General features: G+C 40.6%; 1 protein-coding gene and 1 long non-coding RNA gene across 2 annotated transcripts; both read right to left on the bottom strand.

Moving 5' to 3' along the window:
- Positions 1–564: 564 nt before the first annotated feature.
- On the bottom strand, positions 565–7703 carry LOC112179053 (valine--tRNA ligase, mitochondrial 1-like). The gene is given in 16 exon segments (XM_040510538.1): positions 565–896; positions 1000–1144; positions 1775–1883; positions 1989–2080; positions 2558–3058; positions 3150–3401; positions 3756–4158; positions 4581–4780; positions 5126–5293; positions 5392–5451; positions 5453–5698; positions 5777–5834; positions 6403–6482; positions 6574–6657; positions 6777–6854; positions 7445–7703. Coding segments are annotated over 16 exon segments (2583 nt in total). The 5' UTR covers positions 7523–7703; the 3' UTR covers positions 565–867.
- A 272-nt stretch (positions 7704–7975) lies between these two features.
- Positions 7976–8462, bottom strand: LOC121050478. Its single transcript, XR_005803105.1, has 3 exons — positions 8350–8462; positions 8198–8254; positions 7976–8123 (listed from the first exon to the last, which is right to left on the bottom strand). It is a non-coding gene; the product is annotated as an uncharacterized LOC121050478 (long non-coding RNA).
- Positions 8463–22798: the final 14336 nt, after the last annotated feature.

The following is a 22798-nucleotide window of genomic DNA, read 5'->3' as shown; positions in this document are numbered from 1 at the left end:
ATATCAATTATAAAAATATCAAAAATCATGACAATGTCGATAATTTAAAAATAAAAAATAAAATTTTTTTGATGGAAATATCGGATGTTTATGAAAATTTTAACGAAAATTTGAATGAAATTTGTATAATAAACTAAAAATAAAATATTAGAAAGACGAGAAAATTAATGTCGATGCTTGTAAGATGACGGAAATTTCAAGAAAATATCAAATATCAAGGATATCGTGTATATTTTAGTCCTTGCTTTATATATAGATCCCGTGGAGTTTCGGCCTCCATGACCTCGCTGAGGGTGGTAGTCAAGGCATCTTGCAAATGAATGAACGAAAATAATAACATACAGAACAAAAATTCTAGTCATATGCAGAGACAAGGGAATGAAACATGGTGCTTCGACTCATGAAAACATAAATAAAAATGAGCAGTTGGTGATAATTTGGCAATACCAATACGTTTGAAAATGCCTTCAATCCATGCTAGCTGTTTAAGCATTCACCACTAATTAATTGAAAATGTATGAAAGGTCTAATAATCCGAATGCAAAGCAGACTTGACATGAAAATCTTCTCATATATCACCACACACTAACACATACAGCATGCAAAGCAAACTTAATTTGATCCTTCAAGGAGTTCCCAATTTTATACCATATCCCGAACACGTTCCTTTTTTCTTCGGGGGGAAAGGTGAGTTGGTTTACAAAAGTCACTGAACTAGAATTAATACTTAAAAGTTCATCTCCTGTGTTTCCATAAGTTGAATCGACTCTTCAAGAGACAACTTTTCCTTCTCAAGGGATTCCAGCTTGTCAGCAGTATCTCTTGTAACCTTCTCGGGGACCTTATCTTCATTAGCAGCAAGCAAATTCAATTTCTTCGATAGCCTCTCATGTTCCCTGTCGGTACAAAATATTAGCTGTTGGAAGAATTCTAAACGCGAATAGAATTGGGGAAGTCGCAATGTATACCACATGTAATTTAGCTATTGAGATAGCTTACCATGTAATGTATTCAATCCTTTTCCGGATCTTTTCAAGATCTGTTTCTGAAGAACAGATGCATGAAGCTTGAGATAAACAGAAAGCTTTTCATTCACAACAGACACCGCACATCTAGTTGGAGCAGCATTGTTCTCATCGATTACCTGTGGCAATAAGAACTTTAATATGATTTATACACGAAACACTTCCTGATCGACCTCTCTACTCACAGTAATTCTATGTTTATACTTTATATGTCAGGACCCACCCCGGAATTACCCTCCTAACTCCTAGGTGGACCTGCGGGACCCACTTTTCGAGAAAATTCGACAGAACCTCCCCTAAAAATGGGCAACCCAAAACCTGCTGAAAACACTCCTCAAATACTCTAAATGCTATGCTTGAAGCCACCCTGCTTCCTAGCAACAATCCAAAAATTCTCCAAATAAAAACATCGAACTTCACAACCAAAACATCTTAAACAAATACAACCCAGCAACTCAATCGTTCAACAACCTCCCAAAATAAACCACTCTCTTACACACATAATTATACAAATGTATAAATCCACTCTCAACAAGTATTCAGAGCAATCTCGTAGTCGTAATGGTCATGATAGCATTTGGGTAATTCCGGGGTGGGTCCTGACATTATATATCACAGAACACACAATTAGTACAATGCATGCAAGACAACAACTAAGGACTCCTTTTTGTTCAGCAATAACTGAAAATTAAAACATGCTAGACATTGAGATTTTTTTTTTTTAATAAAAAAATCACAGGAGCATTTACCGTCAAAGACGACACATTAGCAAGCGTTTTAATTTCCAGTTGATGATTGCATATTGCCTCCTGGTCGCACTTTCCCAAACTTGCTCTACAAAGCACATAACCTTGTCTCCTGTGCGGAGAGAGAACAACAAACCAGTTGTCTCAATTTACAAATCGAAACTTCACAAAGCTTGAGTAACATAACAGAGGTATATGCACTGATTAGAAGTTATACCTTTCACGACTTCCCTGGGCAAGAGATCGGAGAGACTTCACAACCAACTCAATAAGAGACATATCAAGCTCCACCCTTTCATTTTTCCAGCTCTGGAAGAGTATCAGAATAGAAAAACTAAATTCAGGGCAATGATCAAACAATTTTCTACACACTTTTTCTAAAAGGCTCACGGTCATATAAAAGTACAAACAACCAATCACATAAGTGATCCTTTGCGGGCTGAAAAGAACACTGATCCAAGTGAAAATTCATAGAGAACTTTAGCAATACCAATTTATCACTGTACAACATAATGTTAAAAATACAAGAGAACATGCTACATATGAATGATGGAAACGAGATGCAGAACATGAAGAATGGTCGTTGTGTAAAAATCAGCCCATTATCTGTCAGTTTATTATAGCTATCCGATAATCATCCGGCATTTAATAACATAATTACCTCTTGCTAAATGAAAACCCATCTACGTATACAGATACACTGTCCACTCGCAGAAAATCAAACATTTCAACTAACTATTCATTTAAACAGGTGTGTCTTTTCTTTTATTATAGGAGTAAACTAACCTCTATGATCAATGGGTACTCGCTCATCATAATTGATGATGCCCTTTTGTAATGCCCTGGCGACGGCAGACGTTGCCACAGTTCTTCTGTCACATATGGCATGAAAGGATGAAGTAACCTCAGGCCATTGTCAAGACATACCCACAGAGTGTCCCGTGCAAAACCCCTCTCTGTTGCAAACTTTGGATCATTGCCAGAAAAGTAAGGTTTGATAGTCTCAATGAAGACATCACACAGCTGGTACTGCCACCAAGCATAAACAGCAGTTGCTGCATCTGAGAACTCGTATGATTCCAATGACATAACAGTTTTGGATATGGCTTCATTTAGCACTGAGAGAATCCATTGGCAACTGAATGGCAACACATCTGGATTTACATTTGAGGGCGGAACATAATCATCCCCAAGTATACTCAAACCAAATCGCACTGCATTCCAAAGTTTGTTACACCACTGACAGTAACCCACAACCCTTTGGACATCCAGATTTATCTTATCGGACTGAAAAGACAAGAAGACTATATAAGTTACAAAACATATGCATGGAAGGGACTAGTCACCTGCAGAAAGTAAGAATGATAGATGTCTGAACCTGAGCAGTGTACGAGATAAGAGAAAACCGCAGAGCATCCGCACCACACTCAGGAATACCATCAGGGAAGTCCTTTAATAGTCCCTCTCTGGCCTTATCTAATTCCTTGGGGTCCAGATTTCCTTCTAAAAGTCTATCATGTAGACGTTCTAGGGTGATACCATTTATTATGTCAACAGGGTCAATGACATTCCCCAAGCCCTTTGACATTTTACGCCCGTGTGCATCTCTAACCATTGGGTGTAAGTATACCTGAAGAAGAACAACCAAAGTCCACAACAACTTCAATAATCAAAATCAAAACCATTAATGAAGATACACAAATCAGAAAATGCACATATACTTCTGATTGTGTATAAATCAGAGCTTACAAGCCGATCTTTCAACTTAATATATAAAGGTCCACTTGCCTATCTCCATAACCTCTCTTTTTCTTATAGCTTTTATAGAGTAAAAAAAACATAAATCGCACTTAAGAAGTTTTATAGTTGAGAAACTATCATGTAGTTACAAACAAAAGGTCTAACACCTGAAGGAGCATTTGACTTCGCCGCATCTACAACAAAAGAAAGAAAATAAAAAAAATTATGTCAAAAACTTGCTCACCTTTGTAAAGGGAACATTACCACCCAATGTAATTCCAAGCATCACCATACGAGAAACCCAGAAAAAGAGAATGTCGTGCCCAGTTTCAACAACTGAATTTGGATAAAAAGTTTTGAAATCATCTGTATCATCCGGCCAGCCCAATGCAAACAATGGGAAAAGCCCAGACGAAAACCACGTGTCAAGCACATCTGAGTCCTGTTCTAATCGAAACTTCTTTCCCTCATATTTTTGATCGGCCAATGCTTGAGCTTCTTCCTCACTTCTAGCAACCAACCATCGCTCAAAAACTTTTCCAAATTCTTCGTTGTCATCACCCTCAAAAACAACATACCATGCTGGAACACGGTGACCCCACCAAAGTTGCCTCGAGACACACCAATCAGTAATGTTATGAAGCCATCTGTGATTACAGAGAGCAAAACAAGTAAACATGTTCACATTTCCATTTATTGAGTAAATATCCCCTTGAACAGAAAAGGCACTCAAATAAAGAATAACAACTGAAGTTGGAACAAAAACAAATTTAATGTAATATAAATATTGGACACACAAGGTGCACGAAAAAAACCCCTAAATACTTCTGCAATTCCTCCGTTCTCATGGTAAAACTTGATGCACTAGTCACAAGAAAAGCCTAAGGTGGAAGCTAATTGACAGTTCCTGAATAGGTGGTTTAACAAGGAAAACAGATATAAATTGCAGAGACGTCTAGATACTAGGATTACAGCTAAAGTCACTGTAATCTGGTTCAAATCCTTTACGTTCTTGGCAATGCATATAAACTGGAAATTTCATACAACACAATAAGGAAAAAATGAGCACCTCTTCCACTCAGCAGTATACTGTCTTGGGATAATCTCCAGCTTCCTATTTTCATCATCAGCGACAGCATTGAGAGCTTCATTTCCCATATCACTGCATTTAATGTACCACTGGGGCTTTATCATAGGCTCCACAACATCTTTACTTCTAGAGCAAATTCTAAGACACATCTCATTGGTCTTTGTTTCTTTGAAGAGGCCCTAAATGCAAAGAAAACAGTGTTAATGAAACAGAGACGGTGTTATTGCATATGCAACTGATGACGTTTATAAGTGAAGCAATGACAAGTAGATGATCTTAAACTTCTGTTACGTGTCTGGCTCTGGAATGAAGGGAATGCAGGGTATCAAGTTAACAAGAATATGAAAGAGGTGTGGGAGGAGTGTATCAGTAGTGATAGTTTCAGAGGTGCTTCTTAGATAGCTCTGGCAGTTAGTTCAACACGTCACCGCCAATATCAAATGTATTAATCTCTTGGGCAAGTGTTTATCAGGCACATAAATACCATGATTTAGTATGCATATGTAGTATTGTAGAATAGATACCTTCTTCTTTAATGCATCAGTCACAGCCTCTCGGGCTCTGAAGCGTGGCATCCCTTCAAATGCTCCCCCATACTGGTTTATTTTTCCATCATCAGTAAAGATGTTGATAAACTCAAGATTATGGCGCTTCCCAACCATAAAGTCATTAGGATCATGGGCCGGGGTAATCTGCAGGATTCAAAGAAGATACAAAATCCTTACATACTTGAGACACAAACCTGGAAAGAAATTTTAACAGAAAAATAGATCATTATGTATAAATTTACCTTGACAGCACCAGTCCCAAACTCTGGATCAACAAGAATTTCATCACTTATTATAGGAATCCCTTCTTCCATTAAATGGATGGATTGCATGTTTTCCATGAAGATGCTTATATCTTTCGTCATTAGGATGCACTGCAATAGCAGTATCACCAAGCATCGTCTCTATTCGGGTAGTGGCTACAACTATCTCACCTAAATCTTCTTCCACAGGATATGCAAATAAAGTCAAAACACCAAATTCAACAGGGTTCTCATATCCAGGAACTTCTAATAGTGTCCTTTCTTTTATTTCAATTGGAGGATCCACCTGCATATGCCAAGAAATTAAATAATGCCGAAGATTTGTAGATCTGTATTATTATGCCACTAAAAGTAGAAGGCTGACCTCAATATCAGATATTGCAGTCCGCAACACACAATCCCAGTTCACTATGCGATTATCCCTGCAAAACAAAAATATAATAGAAACAAAAGTGAAGGAGAGAATGCAGACAAAAGATATAAAGGTTTAGATGAATGGAGAAGACAACCAGCTACGGCAAAACAAGAGATACAGCTAAAAACAAACATATAACAAAGGAATCCTACCAGAAAATTATGTTAGGTCTACAAGTTTATTAGTAGAAATAATAAGCTTGATGCCAACTGACATAATAAAAAAACAAAGGACGAAAAAAAAAATAAAAAGAAGAAGAAGCACAAAACATAAAGCTAAGATCTCACCACCATAAAATGTTATCTTTTCCGAAATGAACTTGAATTATGCAATGTAATTTTGCTAACATGCGTCACTTAAAAGTTATTTATAAGCTTATGTTTCAATATTATAAACCACCTAAATTTGCAGGTTCTTAGTGTTGACTGGCTTTACCGTGATTCAGATGAGCATAGAGCTGAGCTGATAAACTTGTAATGAGAAGAAGCAGTTCAAAGTGTGAAGTGAAAGATAAATTTGATTTAGATAGATGCACATATCAAATGAATTCAAAGATTCTCCACTGCAGAGCATACCTGTAGATGAGTCCTTGATTATGTAGCCTAACAAAAGCTTCTGCAACAGCCTTTGAACTTTTCTCATCCATTGTAAAGCACTGAAAAAAAATTGATAGTAATAAAGGGAAGTCATGACAAGGTCAAATGTAAACCAAGTAAAAACAAGCTCCAGGAAACTTGAAATATTACCTCATGGGACCAATCTAAAGAAGCACTCAAACGACGTAGCTGCTGTAAAATGGTGCCCCCATACTTAATTTTCCAATCCCAAACCTTTTCAAAACAAGTACAACCAACCAAAAGTGTGACTAGGTATGAAATGATTCAGAAACTCTCGAATATCAAACGACTTGAGGGATACTTAATACTAGCTGGTAGCAATTACAACTCACTTTAGAGATAAATTCCTCGCGACCGATATCATGTCTGGTTTTACCGCTTTCACGCATTAGCTTCTTTTCCACAACAACCTATAAAGAGAAGCAAATATAAACACCAAACAGACATATGTAATGCATGTGAGGTTAACAAAATCATAGCACATGGGCTATTGAGCACTGGATTACTAGGGAAGGACATATCATGTACTGTTACTTTAAGATCAAATATATTGATCTTTTCAGATTTGGTCATGAAGCCAATTTAGTGGTTTACTTCTCTGAGCAGTTATGAAACTGTGGGAACACACACACACACACAAAAAAAACAGCATTCCTAGTGTATCTCTGCTGGAGGGCTAGTTTTGACAAAAAATAAGCAACCTTTGAGAAGAAAATAGATATCTTTGAGGATTAATCCAATCTGCTTTAAAAGGAAATTTTATGCACATACAGCGGTGGCAGTCTATGTACAAGGCTCTGTGCCCCAATACTAAATTGGTGTTGTTGATAAGTGATGTAATAAGTAAAATTCTATGAAGTGTTGGAATCACAAGAATGCAGAACCCAGTTTTGCCCAAAATATTCATATACAAAACCGTACTTTTCGTGTGAAAGTATTTGTGAGAACATATAACTATAGTAAGAGATGCAACAAATTGTTAAGAGGAAAGGAACACAACCTGTGTTGCTATACCAGCATGGTCAAGTCCAGGAGGCCACAAGGTATTAAAACCTGACATTCTCCGATGACGAATCATAGTGTCCTGCACACAGCGAAACCACTTGGGTAAAATAAATAAATAAAATATTGTTTTAAGCACACTTTGGAAGCCAGCACTGAACAGCACAGATCACTTGGGAACTTAAACAACGATGGAAAATTTAACCTGAATAGCAGCAGTAAGAACATGGCCTAAATGAAGGGCACCAGTCACATTGGGAGGCGGCAGGGGCTGCAACAAAAACATCAGTTAATTTTGTTTCTAGAATCAATGCAAATCGCAAAACAAGTCTAATTTCATTGCCCATATCATGTATGCCACCTACCATTTCAAATGGAGGTTTGTGACTTTTAGCGTCTGCGACAAAGTAGCCTTGTATCTCCCACCACGCGTACCACCTAATTTAATGAGAAGCACATATAGATAAGTACAAGTAAAGCTAGTTGATGGGAGAAACACTAATGGCGGAAACACGAAAACACTCACGCCTTCTCTACATCACTTGGACTGTAGTGTTTAGCCATTTGAGAAGACAATCGTTTCTTCTCGCCGACTGGGGTCGGAGGGTTGGCATTGTCGCCGGCGTCCTCGTTGCGAAGTTTCTTCTTTTCACTGTTCGTTAATTAGCTTTTTGTGCCTAAATTGAACCAAATATGAGTCAGAACCCAGGTATGAATAGAACTCAGAAACTGCATCCAAAAGCAAAACTACCTGAAGCTTGGAAGCTTTCTCTAAAGCCTTTTGCTTTTTCAGTTCGTGAAATCTTGCCTGCATCAAATATGACCAAAACAACAAGAACAAAATATGAAAGATTTGATCTTAATTTTGGCAAAAAACGATGGTGAATATGGTAAAGCCTTCACCTTTTCCTCCTTTTTCTTCTTCTTCTTCGATGAATTGTCGTCCATTACTGTGATGTCCATCTGTAACACAAACCCGAAAACAAAACAACCTTAAGAAAGAAACTCGATTTTCTACTGACCATGACTGTATTTGTATCGATCTTGTTGGTCAAATTTTACATTCCTAGTCGTCTTACGGAAATCCAAACCAAAGCGGGAAACAAAATCCTAAGACAAACCTCCGAAATGTTTGACTAAAAAACAATTAAAAATAAAAGTACTAAAATAACCCGAATGGATGATTTGGGGAGGAAATTACCTACCAATTTTATACGTTGGTCGATGAAAGAAGATGAGTTTGAAAGATTCAGAGAGCGTGAGTCACGGCTTCTAGCACCTAAATATTTTTGGCTATTTGAAATTCACACTCTCCTTCTTTTATAATAGGTGATTTTAGTCAGACCTCTCAATTTTAGTATTTAGTATTTAGACCTCTCTTTATTATTTTTCTCCTCAAACTTCCTATATTACCCTCCTTTTTCTATTTACACCTCCACCTTTTTTTCTTTTTCTAATGTATCTACCTTTGTTTTCTTTCCTAACTCATCTGTATTTGTTCTTCAAGATTTGTTGATCGTAATCACCATGGTAGCTTCGAATCAATGATTCATTCTTTCTTGCACCATCAATAATTAACTTGAAAATAAATTTACAATTGGGGCCGGGGGAACCCATTTTTTAAGACTTGAATATGGACTCATCTCTAGTTATCCTAGATCAACAAGGAAATCATTTATATCAAACTAGTACAACATGAATTTGGAATAAGAATCTACCTAGATATCTAATGTGATAGTGTATCTATCCATTAGATTAGGAATCCATTATTTGGACTACAAGAAAGTCCTAAAACTGTAATGCATTAGGAATCTAATATACAAGACTTGATCCCTAAGAAAATCTTTATTGAAAGATTCTTGGGACTTGTACTTGTATAAATAAGAGGTTAAGGTCCCTGTTATTACAAGCATTATATTCTGCCCATTGAGAAGCTTCATTGAGAAGCTTAAGGTGGTGACTAGTGTTATGGAAGTAGGCTAAGGCGGGTTATCCGTGCATGTACACTGCACGTGTTCTTTAATTAGAGTAATTTATGTAATCAGTTAATTAGGGTTAATTAACTGTCAGTAGGGTTGTGAAGCAGTCTTCCCTTACATGCACAACACGTGTCCTTATCTCAGTGAGCAGTATGGGTATATATCCCTCGTTTCTGTATGCGGTGGAAATCAATCAATATATCAAGCTATTTTCTTCTTCCTCTTTTCAATTCTCTTAGTTTTCTCTCTGCAATCCTGCCATAGTTAGGGTTCCCACCCTAACAACTGGTATCAGAGCCAGGTTATATATGGTCAAACTCAAGGGGCCGGGGAAACCCACCTCACCGCCGCCTGTGTCCGGCGAGCTCTCTCACCTGGAATTTGAGTTCCAGGTGCATCGAGATGAAACTTCTGCTCGTCTTGCTGAGATGCAGGCTACTATCCAAGCATCCTTTCATGAATCCATGGCCTCTTCACTTGCTAGCTTCAAATCGGTGCTCATGGATGACATGCGTCAGCTGCAACTCGCTCAGCAGGGTGGTGCTGCTGTCCCTCAGCCGGATGGCACGGTTCGATTTGGATCGATCCCTTCACCGGTACTCCAACACATTCCACCGCCGGTATTGGAAGTTGTTTCTACTGGCATGGCTGGATCGGAAGCTATTTCGACTGGCGGGGCTGGATCTGAAGGTAGTACTCATATCCCAACTGCTGATGTGCTATTAGGATTTGTTAATGAATCAACTACAAACACTGTTGGATCTACTATTCCTGTGGGATCACACACTGATATGCACCTGGTTAACCTGGATGAGAAGAAACACGGTACTGAAATGACGTCTACGATTGGATCCAAACCTCTCGAGGGTGGTACCTCTTCCACTCAAATGATAAGCACTCCCACTGGTTTCCCATTACATGCTAGCGCCATGGGGATCACACAGCCTTATCCCCCTCAGTATCCTGGCTTCGGATCACAACCCCAACACCATGGCCCCTATTATTCTACTATGAGCCTGCCCTTCTTCACTAACCCGAGTTATCCCAACCCACCTCTGATTGAGCAAGATCCATTCATGATGACCTATTCAGGCCCTTACACAGCAACCATGTCCACTATGTCGGCTAGTACTGCCCAGGTTACGTTACCCTTTGCAGTACCCCATTACATTCAAGCTAACCCTACACCATTAATCACCTCTACGGTGCCTACCTTTGCTACCACAACTACAACTCACATATCAGCCTATTCATATAGCTCCCAGTTCCCTCTAAACCATTCACACCCTTCCCAATTACCCCCGACAAACATGCTTTACGCCATCCCTTACATGCAACCTTACCCTTCTCAAATGCCTCATGTGGATCCGAACTTACCAATCATGAAGCAAATGAGGCTTGAATTCAGTGTGTTTAGTGGTGGGGATCCGGTTGAATGGTTGAACAAGGCTGAGCAATACTTTGAGTTCTACCAGATTCCAGAGGACAGGAAACTTTCAATTGCTACAATGCATTTATCTGACAAGGCCTCAGATAGATGGTATATGTTCCGACATGAGTTCCCGCATACTTGGCAGGGTTTGGCTGACCTACTTATGCGAGAGTTTAGTGGATACAACAGGTCAGAATATCAGGCTGCTTTGGCAAGGATGTCACAAACGGGTAGTGTGGAGAATTACAAGGAACAATTTACAAAGCTATCCAGAAGAGCTCCTGGCTTTCCTCCTGAGGTGCTATTATCTTGTTTCATAGGTGGACTTAGAGAGGATATCAGGGCGGATGTTCAAGCTCAGAAACCGAGAACATTATATGAGGCATGTGAGCTGGCTCGGGTGTATGAGACCAGGAATGAAGGCCATAGACATTTTGCTAGAACTGCTAACCATCACAGGCTCATAAGTGGAAGTCATTCTGATGTCCCACAGAGGCCTTCAAACAGTGGTCATCGATTACAAACCTCCTCAGCTGCAAGACATGTGCAGGCTCCAAGTAACAATGGAGGGAAGAGATTATCTCATGCAGAGTACCAAGAAAGGAGGGCCAAGAATCAATGTTTCTTCTGTGAGGAAACTTTTAAGCCCAGGCATAACTGCAGGAAGGGACAGTTGATGATCATGATCATGGAGGTCACACAAGAGGATAAGGACTTGTTGAGTATTGCAGATTCCATAGAACAAGAGGTTACCCTAATTATTGATATTGAGGAGCCACTGATCAGGTTGCAAGTCATGGGAGATGGGAATTCTAGTCCAGCTACCATGCAAGTTAAGGGAATTTTCAACAAAAAAAGTGTACATGTGCTTATTGATTTCGGAGCAACACATAACTTCATTCACCCTCAACTGTTGAAGAATACCAAAGTACCGATTCATAAACTTTCTCCACTTAATGTTATTTAGGCAAGTGGTGCCAAAATGAAGACCAAAGGAGAAGCCACAATGGAGCTACAATTGCAAGAATTTAAATTCTCATATAGTTTCTTTATCTTACCTGTCACCGGTTGTGAGATAGTCTTAGGGGCAGGTTGGTTAAGATCACTTGGTGATATCTTAAGGAATTTTGATTCCATGAAAATGAAGTTCTATGTGCAAGGGCGTGAATACTTGCTGCAAGGGGAAACCAAGACTGAGGCTACAGTAATAAGTTGCAAAGCCATGACAAGGTTGCTTAGGAAAGAAAGAGAAGCAATGTTAGTGCAGCTACAACCTTCTCTAATAAATCATACTGTCACAAGTGACCATGCTAAACTGCAAGCCTTGATCAGCAAGTATGAAGATTTGTTCAATACCCCAACCACCTTACCACCTGCTAGGCCGCAAGACCATAAAATTGAGCTGGTGCCTAACACTCCACCCATAAGTGTGAGGCCCTACAGGCACCCTCACTTTCAGAAGACTGAAATAGAAAAGATTGTGCAAGAGCTCTTGGAAAATGGAATCATTAAGCCAAGTGTAAGCCCCTTCTCTTCTCCTGTACTTTTGGTTAAAAAAAAAAAAGATGGCACCTGGAGAATGTGTGTGGATTATAGATCACTTAATACTGCAACAGTCAAGGATAAGTACCCTATTCCAGTGGTTGATGAGCTATTGGATGAAGTACATGGCTCTACTATATTCACAAAGCTTGATCTGAGGTCTGGATATCATCAGATCAGAATGGATGTAGCTTATGTGAGCAAGACCGCTTTTAGAACACACAATGGGCATTATGAGTTTTTGGTCATGCCATTTGGACTTACTAATGCCCCATCCACATTTCAGTCAGTAATGAATGATGTGTTGAGAGACTATTTGAGGAAATTTGCACTGGTATTCTTTGATGACATACTAATATACAGTCCCACATTGGAGTCTCATTTGGAACATTTAGAGAAGGTATTTCAAAAACTACAACAGCACTCTCTAAAGGTTAAGAAAAGCAAATGCAGTTTTGGGGTTCCTTCTGTTGAGTACCTAGGACATGTTATCAATGCTTTAGGTGTCTCAGTTGATCCGGCTAAGATTGAATGCATCAGGACATGGAACAAACCCAAAACAGTTAAAGGATTAAGGGGATTTTTGGGACTGGCTGGATACTATAGAAAATATGTCAAACATTTTGGCACCATTGCAAAGCCCCTCACAGATATGTTAAAGTTGGGAGGATTCCAGTGGACTCCAGCATCTGAAGCAGCATTTGAAGACCTCAAGCAAGCACTCATGAATACACCTGTGTTGGCTTTACCTGATTTTACTAAAGAATTTGTGATTGAATGTGATGCTTCAGGCGTAGGCATTGGAGCCATCTTGTCTCAGGAAGGTCACCCTATAGCATTTTTGAGCAAAGCTTTGGCACCTAGGCATGTGGCTCTCTCAGTATATGACAAGGAAATGTTGGCTGTTGTTTTTGCTGTACAACATTGGAGGCCTTATCTGTTGGGGAGACATTTTAGCATTTACACTGATCACAGGACTATTCAGTATTTCTTGGAACAGAAGATATCCACTCCTACGCAGCAAAAGTGGCTGCTTAAACTTGCAGGGTATGACTACTCCATCCATTACAAATCTGGAAAAAATAACTCCGCCCCTGATGCTTTATCCAGGAAGGAAGAGTTAGGCAACAACGGGTCATAAACCATTTCCAAGTATGGAGCATTGAACACTAGCACTGGTATCTCATCACCTGTTCATGGTTTTGTTAGTGAGATTCAAGCTGCTTGTTTGCTTGATCCTGAGGCAAATGATATCCAGCAACAAGTCACTCAAAATGCTACACCACCTGCTCAGTATTCTCTCACTAACTCTCAGCTAATGTACAAGGGTAAGATTTTTGTTCCCAAATTTGACAACTGGAGGGACAAGATCATGGCCGAATTTCACAATGGTTTTAATGGTGGTCATGCTGGCAGGCAGAGAACTTTTAAAAGGGTCAACAGGTCATTTGCGTGGTCAACAGGTCATTTAAGTGGCCGGGAATGCATAAGGATGTTAAGACTTTTGTGACAGGTTGTCATACATGCCAACAGAATCACTATGAAACCATTCATCCCCCCGGGTTGTTGCAGCCAAATATGATCCCAGACAAAGCTTGGACTAATATTTCTATGGATTTTATTGAGGGTTTACCCAACTCTGTTGGCAAGACTGTGATCATGGTGGTAGTTGATAGGTTTACGAAATATGCACATTTCATTGCTTTGGCTCATCCTTATACAGCTGCTATAGCTGCTATAGTGGTTCAACATTTTATCACTGGGATTTTCAAATTACATGGGATGCCATAAGCCATCATATCCGACAGAGATCCAGTCTTCCTAAGTACATTCTGGGAGGCATTTTTTAGGGCTCAAGGCACCAGTCTAAACAAGAGTTCAGCTTACCATCCCCAAACAGATGGCCAGACAGAGAATCTCAACAGGACATTGGAGCAATATTTGAGGTGTGTGGTAGGTGAGAAACCCCATTCATGGGTGGCTGCATTACCTTGGGCTGAATATTGGTATAACACTGCTCACCACTCAGCCATTGGCATGACTCCCTTCCAAGCTCTTTATGGCTATGAGCCTCCCACTATCACACTCTACTCCCCAGGATCGACTGCTATGGAAGCAGTGGATCAACAATTGCAAACCAGAGATGAGCTGCTGGCTGTACTCAAGAGAAATTTACAAGTAGCCCAAGCTCGGATGAAACAGTTCTACGATAAAAAGCATACTGAAAGAGTCTTTGCAGAGGGAGATTGGGTGTATCTGAGGTTGCAACCATATAGGCAGCAATCTGTTGAAAAGAGACTTGTTCCCAAGCTGGCACCTCGATATTATGGTCCTTACCAGATTGAGAAACGAATTGGCTCAGTGGCATACAAATTGAAACTCCCTAATTCAGCCAGCTGAGTGCATCCTGTGTTTCACGTGTCCTTGTTGAAGAAGAAAATTGGTGATGCAGCAGTGGTCTCAGCACATTTGCCACCAACTGTGGACCCTCACAACCCCCGGTGGTATCCTGCCAAAGTCCTTGACAGACGTATGTTTAAAAAGGGAAACACACCAGTGACTAAGTGGCTGATTCAATGGCTGGGTTCTTCAATGAAGGAGGCCACGTGGGAGGAGGCTGATCAACTGTTGCAGCGCTTTCCAGACTTTCAAGCTTGAGGACAAGCTCCATTTCAAGGGGAATGGAATGTTATGGAAGTAGGCTAAGGCGGGTTATCCGTGCATGTACTCTGCACGTGTTCTTTAATTGTTCTTTAATTAGAGTAATTTCTGTAATCAGTTAATTAGGGTTAATTAACTGTCAGTAGGGTTGTTAAGCAGTCTTCCCTTACATGCACAACACGTGTCCTTATCTGTATGCGGTGGAAATCAATCAATATATCAAGCTATTTTCTTCTTCCTCTTTTCAATTCTCTTAGTTTTCTCTCTGCAATCCTGCCATAGTTAGGGTTCCCACCCTAACAACTAGCGGAAGATCTTAATCCTAATCCTTGTTCCAGCAACTGCGTCAATGGCCTCAACTATGGACATTAATGGTCTGTTTGATCTTCTGAAAGATATTGCAATTGTGTTGAATGCATAACGTGTAATGCGTGAGCTTGATTACCAAGAAGAAAAATATTGCATATTCATTTGAGAAAAGTAAACAAAGAGCTGCAATATTGTCTTTCACAGCCTTGGTTACCTAGTTCTCTGCTACATTATTACAAATTGATTTATAAGCTCAAACCTTTGACGGCATGCTTCCTTCAGCCTGTTTCTGGACTTTGTCTCCTTCAAACTTATCTATAGCCACTTGTAGTTCATCTATACCTCCAACAGCTCTCATGGTGTAGAAGTACACGCCAAAGACAAAAGTTGTCAAGCCCCCAGCAACTATAACATTCTTTGTTTTAGGTGCAAGGCTCCTAAATCCCGAAATCCCAGCCATCTACCAGTAAATGCTGAATTGTGAAACGTAACAAAGTCTGAATTCAATCCAATATGTGAGCTTGATTTGTATATATTGTTTTACACATTTGTCAAGATCAAGGCATTGCGAACAAAGAGCATAAAGTTTAAAGTTTCTTCTAAATCAAAGAACCAACAAATTAAGAACAGCGATGCCAATAAAGACAAACTTAATTCATCAAGCATCCACCCGCATGGTTAATCAATCAATAAAGGTATTAGATTGGACTTGATTTAAATAGTGAAGAAAGACATTTCCTTCCAAACTCTAGCCAAATACAAAACATGGGGTTTTATATTAAGAGTTCAAAACATGAGCTTATTCTGCTCTATACATTCTTGAATTGTTAAGATGGCATTTTCGATGCAAACTTTTCATAAATAAGCGGGTCCTTTTTTTTTTGGGTCCTGTGGGGTTTATAATCTCATGTCATAGCTTACTAGAGTGTAGTTGCTCTTGTAGGCTGCTGCTGAGATAAATGATTTGCAGTGCTCAAATGCTTAGAGCCAAGGGTGAAATTGGAAATACAGAGTGAAATTGGATGAAGCACTATATGTAATATAGTTCTGTTCCTTTTTTTTTGTGCTTTGGATGGTCTCCTTATTTTGTAAAAATTATGAAAGTTTAGTTGTTATGGTTTCTTCAATTTCTTGTTGAAGATAATTAATTGTGTTGAAGGAATATCGATTTAGTGTGCCTTATCAAACTAGGAGTAGCAATAGGAGAGAAGGTTCTAGATTTCCCAATCCTACACGGATTGGTATTCCTTGTAACATTAGAACTAGCACTTTGTAATCCCTATATATAGGGCTCCTATTCTCAATAATAAGAACACATCTCTCTCATCAATCTCTCTCAAATACATTATACTTAAACACGTTATCAGCACGACTCTAACCACAAAACAGAAAACCAAAACTCATTCACAAAGCAGCCCCTAGCCCGAGCTAGCCGAGCCTTCGCTGCAGCCCGAGCGCCCGTGTGCTTGCAACCTTGCACAGCAGCCCCTGCTGCCCCCTCCCTGCAGCCCTGCGTTCCAGCCTGCTGCCACCGAAGCATCCCTGCTGCGCAAACAAGCCAACGCACACCCACTGCATCTTTTTCCCGTTCCTGTGCACATCCGTCTTCTTGCAAGCCTCGAAACGTCTAGTTCGGAAGCTCAGATCTAAAAACTTTCTTCATCAAAGTTGTTCGTCTCTGTCTCTTCCATCAAACCTCCGAATTTCAGCCTTATCGGAGTCATATTGAGATCTGTACACCAATTGAGGTACAAGCTGTTCAGAACAGAATCTGCTCCGAATTTTCACCAAGTAAGTATTCAAAAGAGTAAGTTTTGAAGTTCCTGTAATTTCAGAATTTATATTCCTTCTTCTTTTCTCGGGGACTTGAAAATCTCCCTTCTTCTACATCCCACCTTTCTTATAACGTGGGTTCGATCTTTGAGAAAAGCGGAATCGTGGGGATTCACGCAATTAACGAACTAAGAGCGTTCGTAAGACTTCGGACTAAGAGCGTCCGTAAGCATCGATTAACGACCATATAAACATCATTGTTTCGGTCTAATCCAATTATTCTTGGAAATCGATTTCTTGGTAGCATAGCTCGGAAATCTTATTATTTAGTTGTCGTGGAAGCATTGACTCTGAAACTAACTTGTCCCTGTTTCATCTCTCGGGATGTCAAACACGAACAAACTCGATTTTGTTCCATTGGATTATGCAGGCAAAGGATATTTATACTGGGCCATTGACATTGCGACCCATCTTACTGCCCAAGATTTATTGCATACAATCCAAGAGCTTTGTCCTATAGAAACAGCTCCAGACCCTCAAACTGAGAAAGATAATTCCAAGGTACTTGCCTTTATGAAACGTCACATGGATAGTGACCTCCAGTTTGAGTTCATAAATGAGGATAGCGCTATAAAACTTTGGCAAGCGCTTCGCGAACGATATGGCAATATTCGTGACTCCATCCTTCCGAATACAGAAGCAGAATGGAACGATCTTCGCTTCTCTGAATTTGACACTGTCATGCAATTTTATTCGGAAGCTCTCAGCATCAAAGCAATGATGCGTCTCTGTGGAAAAACAATCACAGAAGACCAATTGATTGAGAAAACCCTCAATACCTTCCCCGTCTATGCTATGAGGTCCTCTGACTTATTCCGGACTCATGTAAATGCAAGACGGATCACAAGTTTCCAACAGCTTATTGCAGCTATGGCCACTGCTGAAAGACATGGCAATGAACTTGTGAAAAGAGAAATTGATAGGCTTCAAGATAGCTATCAAGAGCATCGTCCTATGGCTAGAGAAAGTCGCCATCGACGTCATGATCCATACGATCGAAATGCTCAAGAAGGTAATCGCTCAAGGCGACAATCCCACGACCGTAGGAGGCGTGATTTTGAGGGAAATAGGGTTGGAAACCATGGAGCCAACGTTGGCCATGGGCACCACTTTCCAACGCCACCAGTCCTAGGGACTATGCATATTACGCTAATGCGCCTCAATCAAGGGAGAATCCTCTTTATGGTGTCTATTTCTGATATGGAACGTCTGATCAATGGACCTGAATTTGCAATGTACCTACGAAGGTAGTCGCATCATGGTGATCAAGACTTCGAGTTCTCAAAGACTTTAAATCTGGCGATGAAGACAAAATACCGCAGATTTTTATTTATAGTCTTTTATTTTTCCAAGAATTATGTCATGGCAATTATGCCTTAAATCAATAAAATGACTTATTGTATTAACTCTTTCCCTCTAGGCGTACTCAAGAGTACTTGTGATGTCTAGGCAAGGTTTGATCTGAGAGAACGGTTTTAAAAGTGAGCAACGCTCCACCAAAATCTCGCCTTACCTTACCTGGTCACAACTAAATTGAAATTACCGAACGGATAGAGTGACTACGATTTGTCTACGATTTGATTTTTATATTGGATTAGATTATGGTCACGAAACTTTGGTGTCATCATTGGATATTATTAATAAAGTATCGATTTATTTTATCTCATGTCGTAGACATGTTTTTCGAACTTTATTATTTTAAAGATATAAGAGCCAATGGTTTTCATGCGGAAACGCATTGTGAGAATGGACAAGAGTTCCTTTGCATCACCTCTAATGACTACGGAAATAAACGAGTATTAGAGAAACTTATGTGTCACTCTAGTGGGTTGTATGCAACCACTATTCAAGTCATTGAATCCAATCATGTCATGAGAGATGATTTATGGGATTCCGACACGTATAGGCTTTGGCACGACCGTTTGGGACACCCAGGTCGTGACATGATGATCCGTATATTAAAGACTTCACACGGACATCCCTTTTTCAGAACGAAAGGAAGTAAAACTCGAAATTTGGATCAAGGAGGAGCACCTGCGCCTCACGGCGCCTTTCCCCCTCAAGTCCGGCCATCCCCGGTCGGCGCCGCCATCCCCCTGCGGCCCAAGGGTGGCTTTGACGGCACCCCTGCTCCCTTGACTCCCATTTTTACTTCTAAGGTCCATTGTGACTTCATGGCTCAACCAAAATTCTCATTGGTTGTTTCCAAAGCCCATCATTCGTTCTGCAAAGCCTGCTCTTTAGCAAAGTTATGATCGAGACCATCCTATGCAAAGGACACCAAAGAAAATATACCATTCTTGCAAAGAATCCAAGGTGATATTTGTGGACCTATTCAACCACCATGCGGACCATTTAGATATTTTATGGTGTTGGTTGATGCATCGACACGCTGGTCACATGTCATGCTATTGTCCACAAGGAACGCTGCATTTGCTAAACTCCTAGCACAAATAATTAAGTTACGGGCTCACCACCCTGATCATCCCATTAAGTCTATAAGATTAGACAATGCTGGGGAGTTTACATCAAAGACTTTTGATGATTATTGCATGTCCATTGGGATTGATGTTGAACATCCTGTTCCTCATGTTCATACCCAAAATGGTCTCGCAGAAGCCACCATTAAACGACTACAAATGGTTGCTCGAGCATTGGTGATGCGCACCAATCTCCCTATTTCTGCTTGGGGCTATGCAATATTGCATGCAGCTGTGCTTATTCGTCTGAGGCCCACTGCCACTCAACCCTTCTCTGCGTCCCAGATGGTTACTGGGTATGAGCCTGATGTCTCACACTTACGCATATTTGGGTGTGCAGTTTATGTGCCTATTGCGCCACCACAGCGCACCAAAATGGGTCCTCAAAGACGATTAGGCCTTTATGTTGGATATGATTCTCCAACGATTATCCTCTACATAGAACCCTTGACAGGCGATCTCTTTACCGCTAGATTTGCGGATTGTCACTTCGATGAGACAGTCTTCCCGTCGTTAGGGGGAGATAAGAACATCAATGTTCAACAGGAACGACAGGAATTGTCGTGGTCTGTCCCCACTCTGTCTCATCTTGATCCCCGAACCGCACAGTCAGAAATTGAAGTGCGGAGAATTCTTGATCTTCAGAATGTAGCAGATTCGATGCCTGATGCGTTTTCTGATATCGCTAAAGTGACAAGATCACACATACCTGCTGCAAACATGCCTGCAAGGATTGATGTCCCTAAAAGTAGAGGACATGACGCCAACTCAAGAATGCATGAGCATGGCGCCAACGTCCCATCTCTCAATGATGGTGACGTTATGGCTAGGCCCACGGCTCCCGCCAAGAAACGCGGGAGGCCCATAGGTTCGATGGATTCTCGCCCAAGAAAGAAAGCGAGTTCGGCACAAAATAATCCATTAATCATCGATGTAAATAATCCATCTCATGAGAATATTCCGGATTATGGTTATGTCCAAGAGACATCATTGGGGGACGCTCCAATGTCAGAACCAACTCCAGAGAATAGAGAGATCTCCATAAATTACACTAGTGTACATGAGATGATGGATAGAAATTCTATGGCGATTGATGATGCATTTGCATATCATATTGCAAAAGGAATTATAGAATATGATGATATCGAACCTCGCTCTGTTGAAGAATGTCAACGAAGAGCGGATTGGCCTAAATGGAAAGATGCGATCCAGGTTGAATTGGATTCACTAACAAAGAGACAGGTATTTGGGCCTGTAACGCAGACACCCCCAAATGTAAAGCCTGTTGGCCATAAATGGGTCTTTGTTAGAAAGCGTAATGAGAAAAATGAGGTTGTTAGATACAAAGCCCGCCTTGTGGCGCAAGGTTTCTCACAACGCCCTGGAATTGACTACGAGGAGACATATTCTCCTGTAATGGACGTTATAACGTTCCGCTACCTTGTCAGTTTGGTAGTTTCCGAAAAACTTGACATGCAGCTTATGGATGTGGTTACAGCATATCTCTATGGGGATCTAGATTCAGAGATATATATGAAGGTTCCAGATGGACTTCAAATACCCAAATCAAGTGGCTCTAAACCACGGAGCGCGTTTTCAATAAGATTAAAACGCTCACTATATGGATTAAAACAATCCGGACGGATGTGGTATAACCGTCTAAGTGACTACTTGATTGGGAAGGGATATATTAACAATGAAATATGCCCATGCGTGTTCATTAAAAGAACAAGTTCCGGATTTGCAATCGTAGCAGTTTATGTCGATGACATGAACCTAATTGGAACTCTAGATGAGTTGAAGGGAACTGCTAAATACTTGAAATCCGAATTTGAGATGAAAGATCTTGGGAAAACACGGTTTTGTCTCGGTTTAGAACTCGAGCACCGTAGTGATGGAATCTTGATCCATCAGTCTGCATATACTCAGAAAATCCTAAGGCGCTTTAATGAAGATAAAGCAAAGCCTACGAGTACTCCCATGATCGGCCGTAGTCTTGAGCCCGGAAAAGATCCGTTTCGTCCAAGGGATGAGGACGAAGAACCATTAGAGGCCGAGGTGCCCTATTTGAGTGCAATAGGCGCATTATTGTACTTAGCTCAATGCACAAGACCGGATATCTCATTCGCAGTGAACTTGTTAGCTCGACATAGCTCTGCGCCAACACGCCGCCATTGGATTGGTATAAAGACAATCTTTCGATACCTAAGAGGTACGATTGATATGGGCCTATTCTATCCCTACAGAGAGAAAAGGAATGATGGAAAATTGGGATTGGACCCCAAAAGGCAAAACGCCCCCGTCCATGGAATGGCCGCCGGCCATGTTGCCGCCGCCGGCGCCGCCACCGCTCATGGTGGCCGGCGTTCTCCTATCTCCCTCCATCAAAACGACAATAATGTCTTGATGGGTTTTGCTGATGCAGGGTACCTCTCTGACCCTCACAAAGGCCGCTCCCAAACTGGTTATGTCTTTACCATGGGAAGCACTGCGATATCTTGGAGGTCTACAAAACAGACCCTTGTTGCTACTTCCTCAAATCATGCAGAGATTATTGCTCTACATGAAGCTGTACGTGAATGTGTATGGCTAAGGTCTGTAATTCGACACATTCAAGGAAGTTGTGGTTTGAAGTCTACCACAAATGAACCTACATGCATTTATGAGGATAATGCAGCTTGTATTGAACAAATGAAGTTAGGTTTCATCAAGGGCGACAACACCAAGCATATATCGCCTAAGTTCTTTTATAATCAGCAACAACAATCACTTCTAAAGATTGAAGTGAATCAAATCCGATCAGAGGATAATGTAGCGGACTTATTCACTAAGTCGTTACCTAAATCCACCTTCGAGAAACATGTGAAGAGCATCGGATTGAGAAAGTTATCCGAACTCCCACGATTATAGCAATCAGGGGGAGATATCAACATCAGGGGGAGTTATGATGTCTACATGTTCGATCTCGAAGAGTGAAGGACGTGTTGTGCTCTTTTTGTCCTTCGACCAGGGTTATTTTTATCCCACAGGGTTTTTGATTACCTGGCAAGGTTTTTAACGAGGCAACGGATGAAGCGTCACCACCAAGTTTGAAGCGGCACAAGGGGGAGTGTTGA

The sequence above is a fragment of the Rosa chinensis genome, chromosome 7, assembly GCF_002994745.2.
Source record: "Rosa chinensis cultivar Old Blush chromosome 7, RchiOBHm-V2, whole genome shotgun sequence".
Taxonomy (NCBI): Eukaryota; Viridiplantae; Streptophyta; class Magnoliopsida; order Rosales; family Rosaceae; genus Rosa; species Rosa chinensis.
This window is presented reverse-complemented; position numbering and strand designations above follow the sequence as displayed.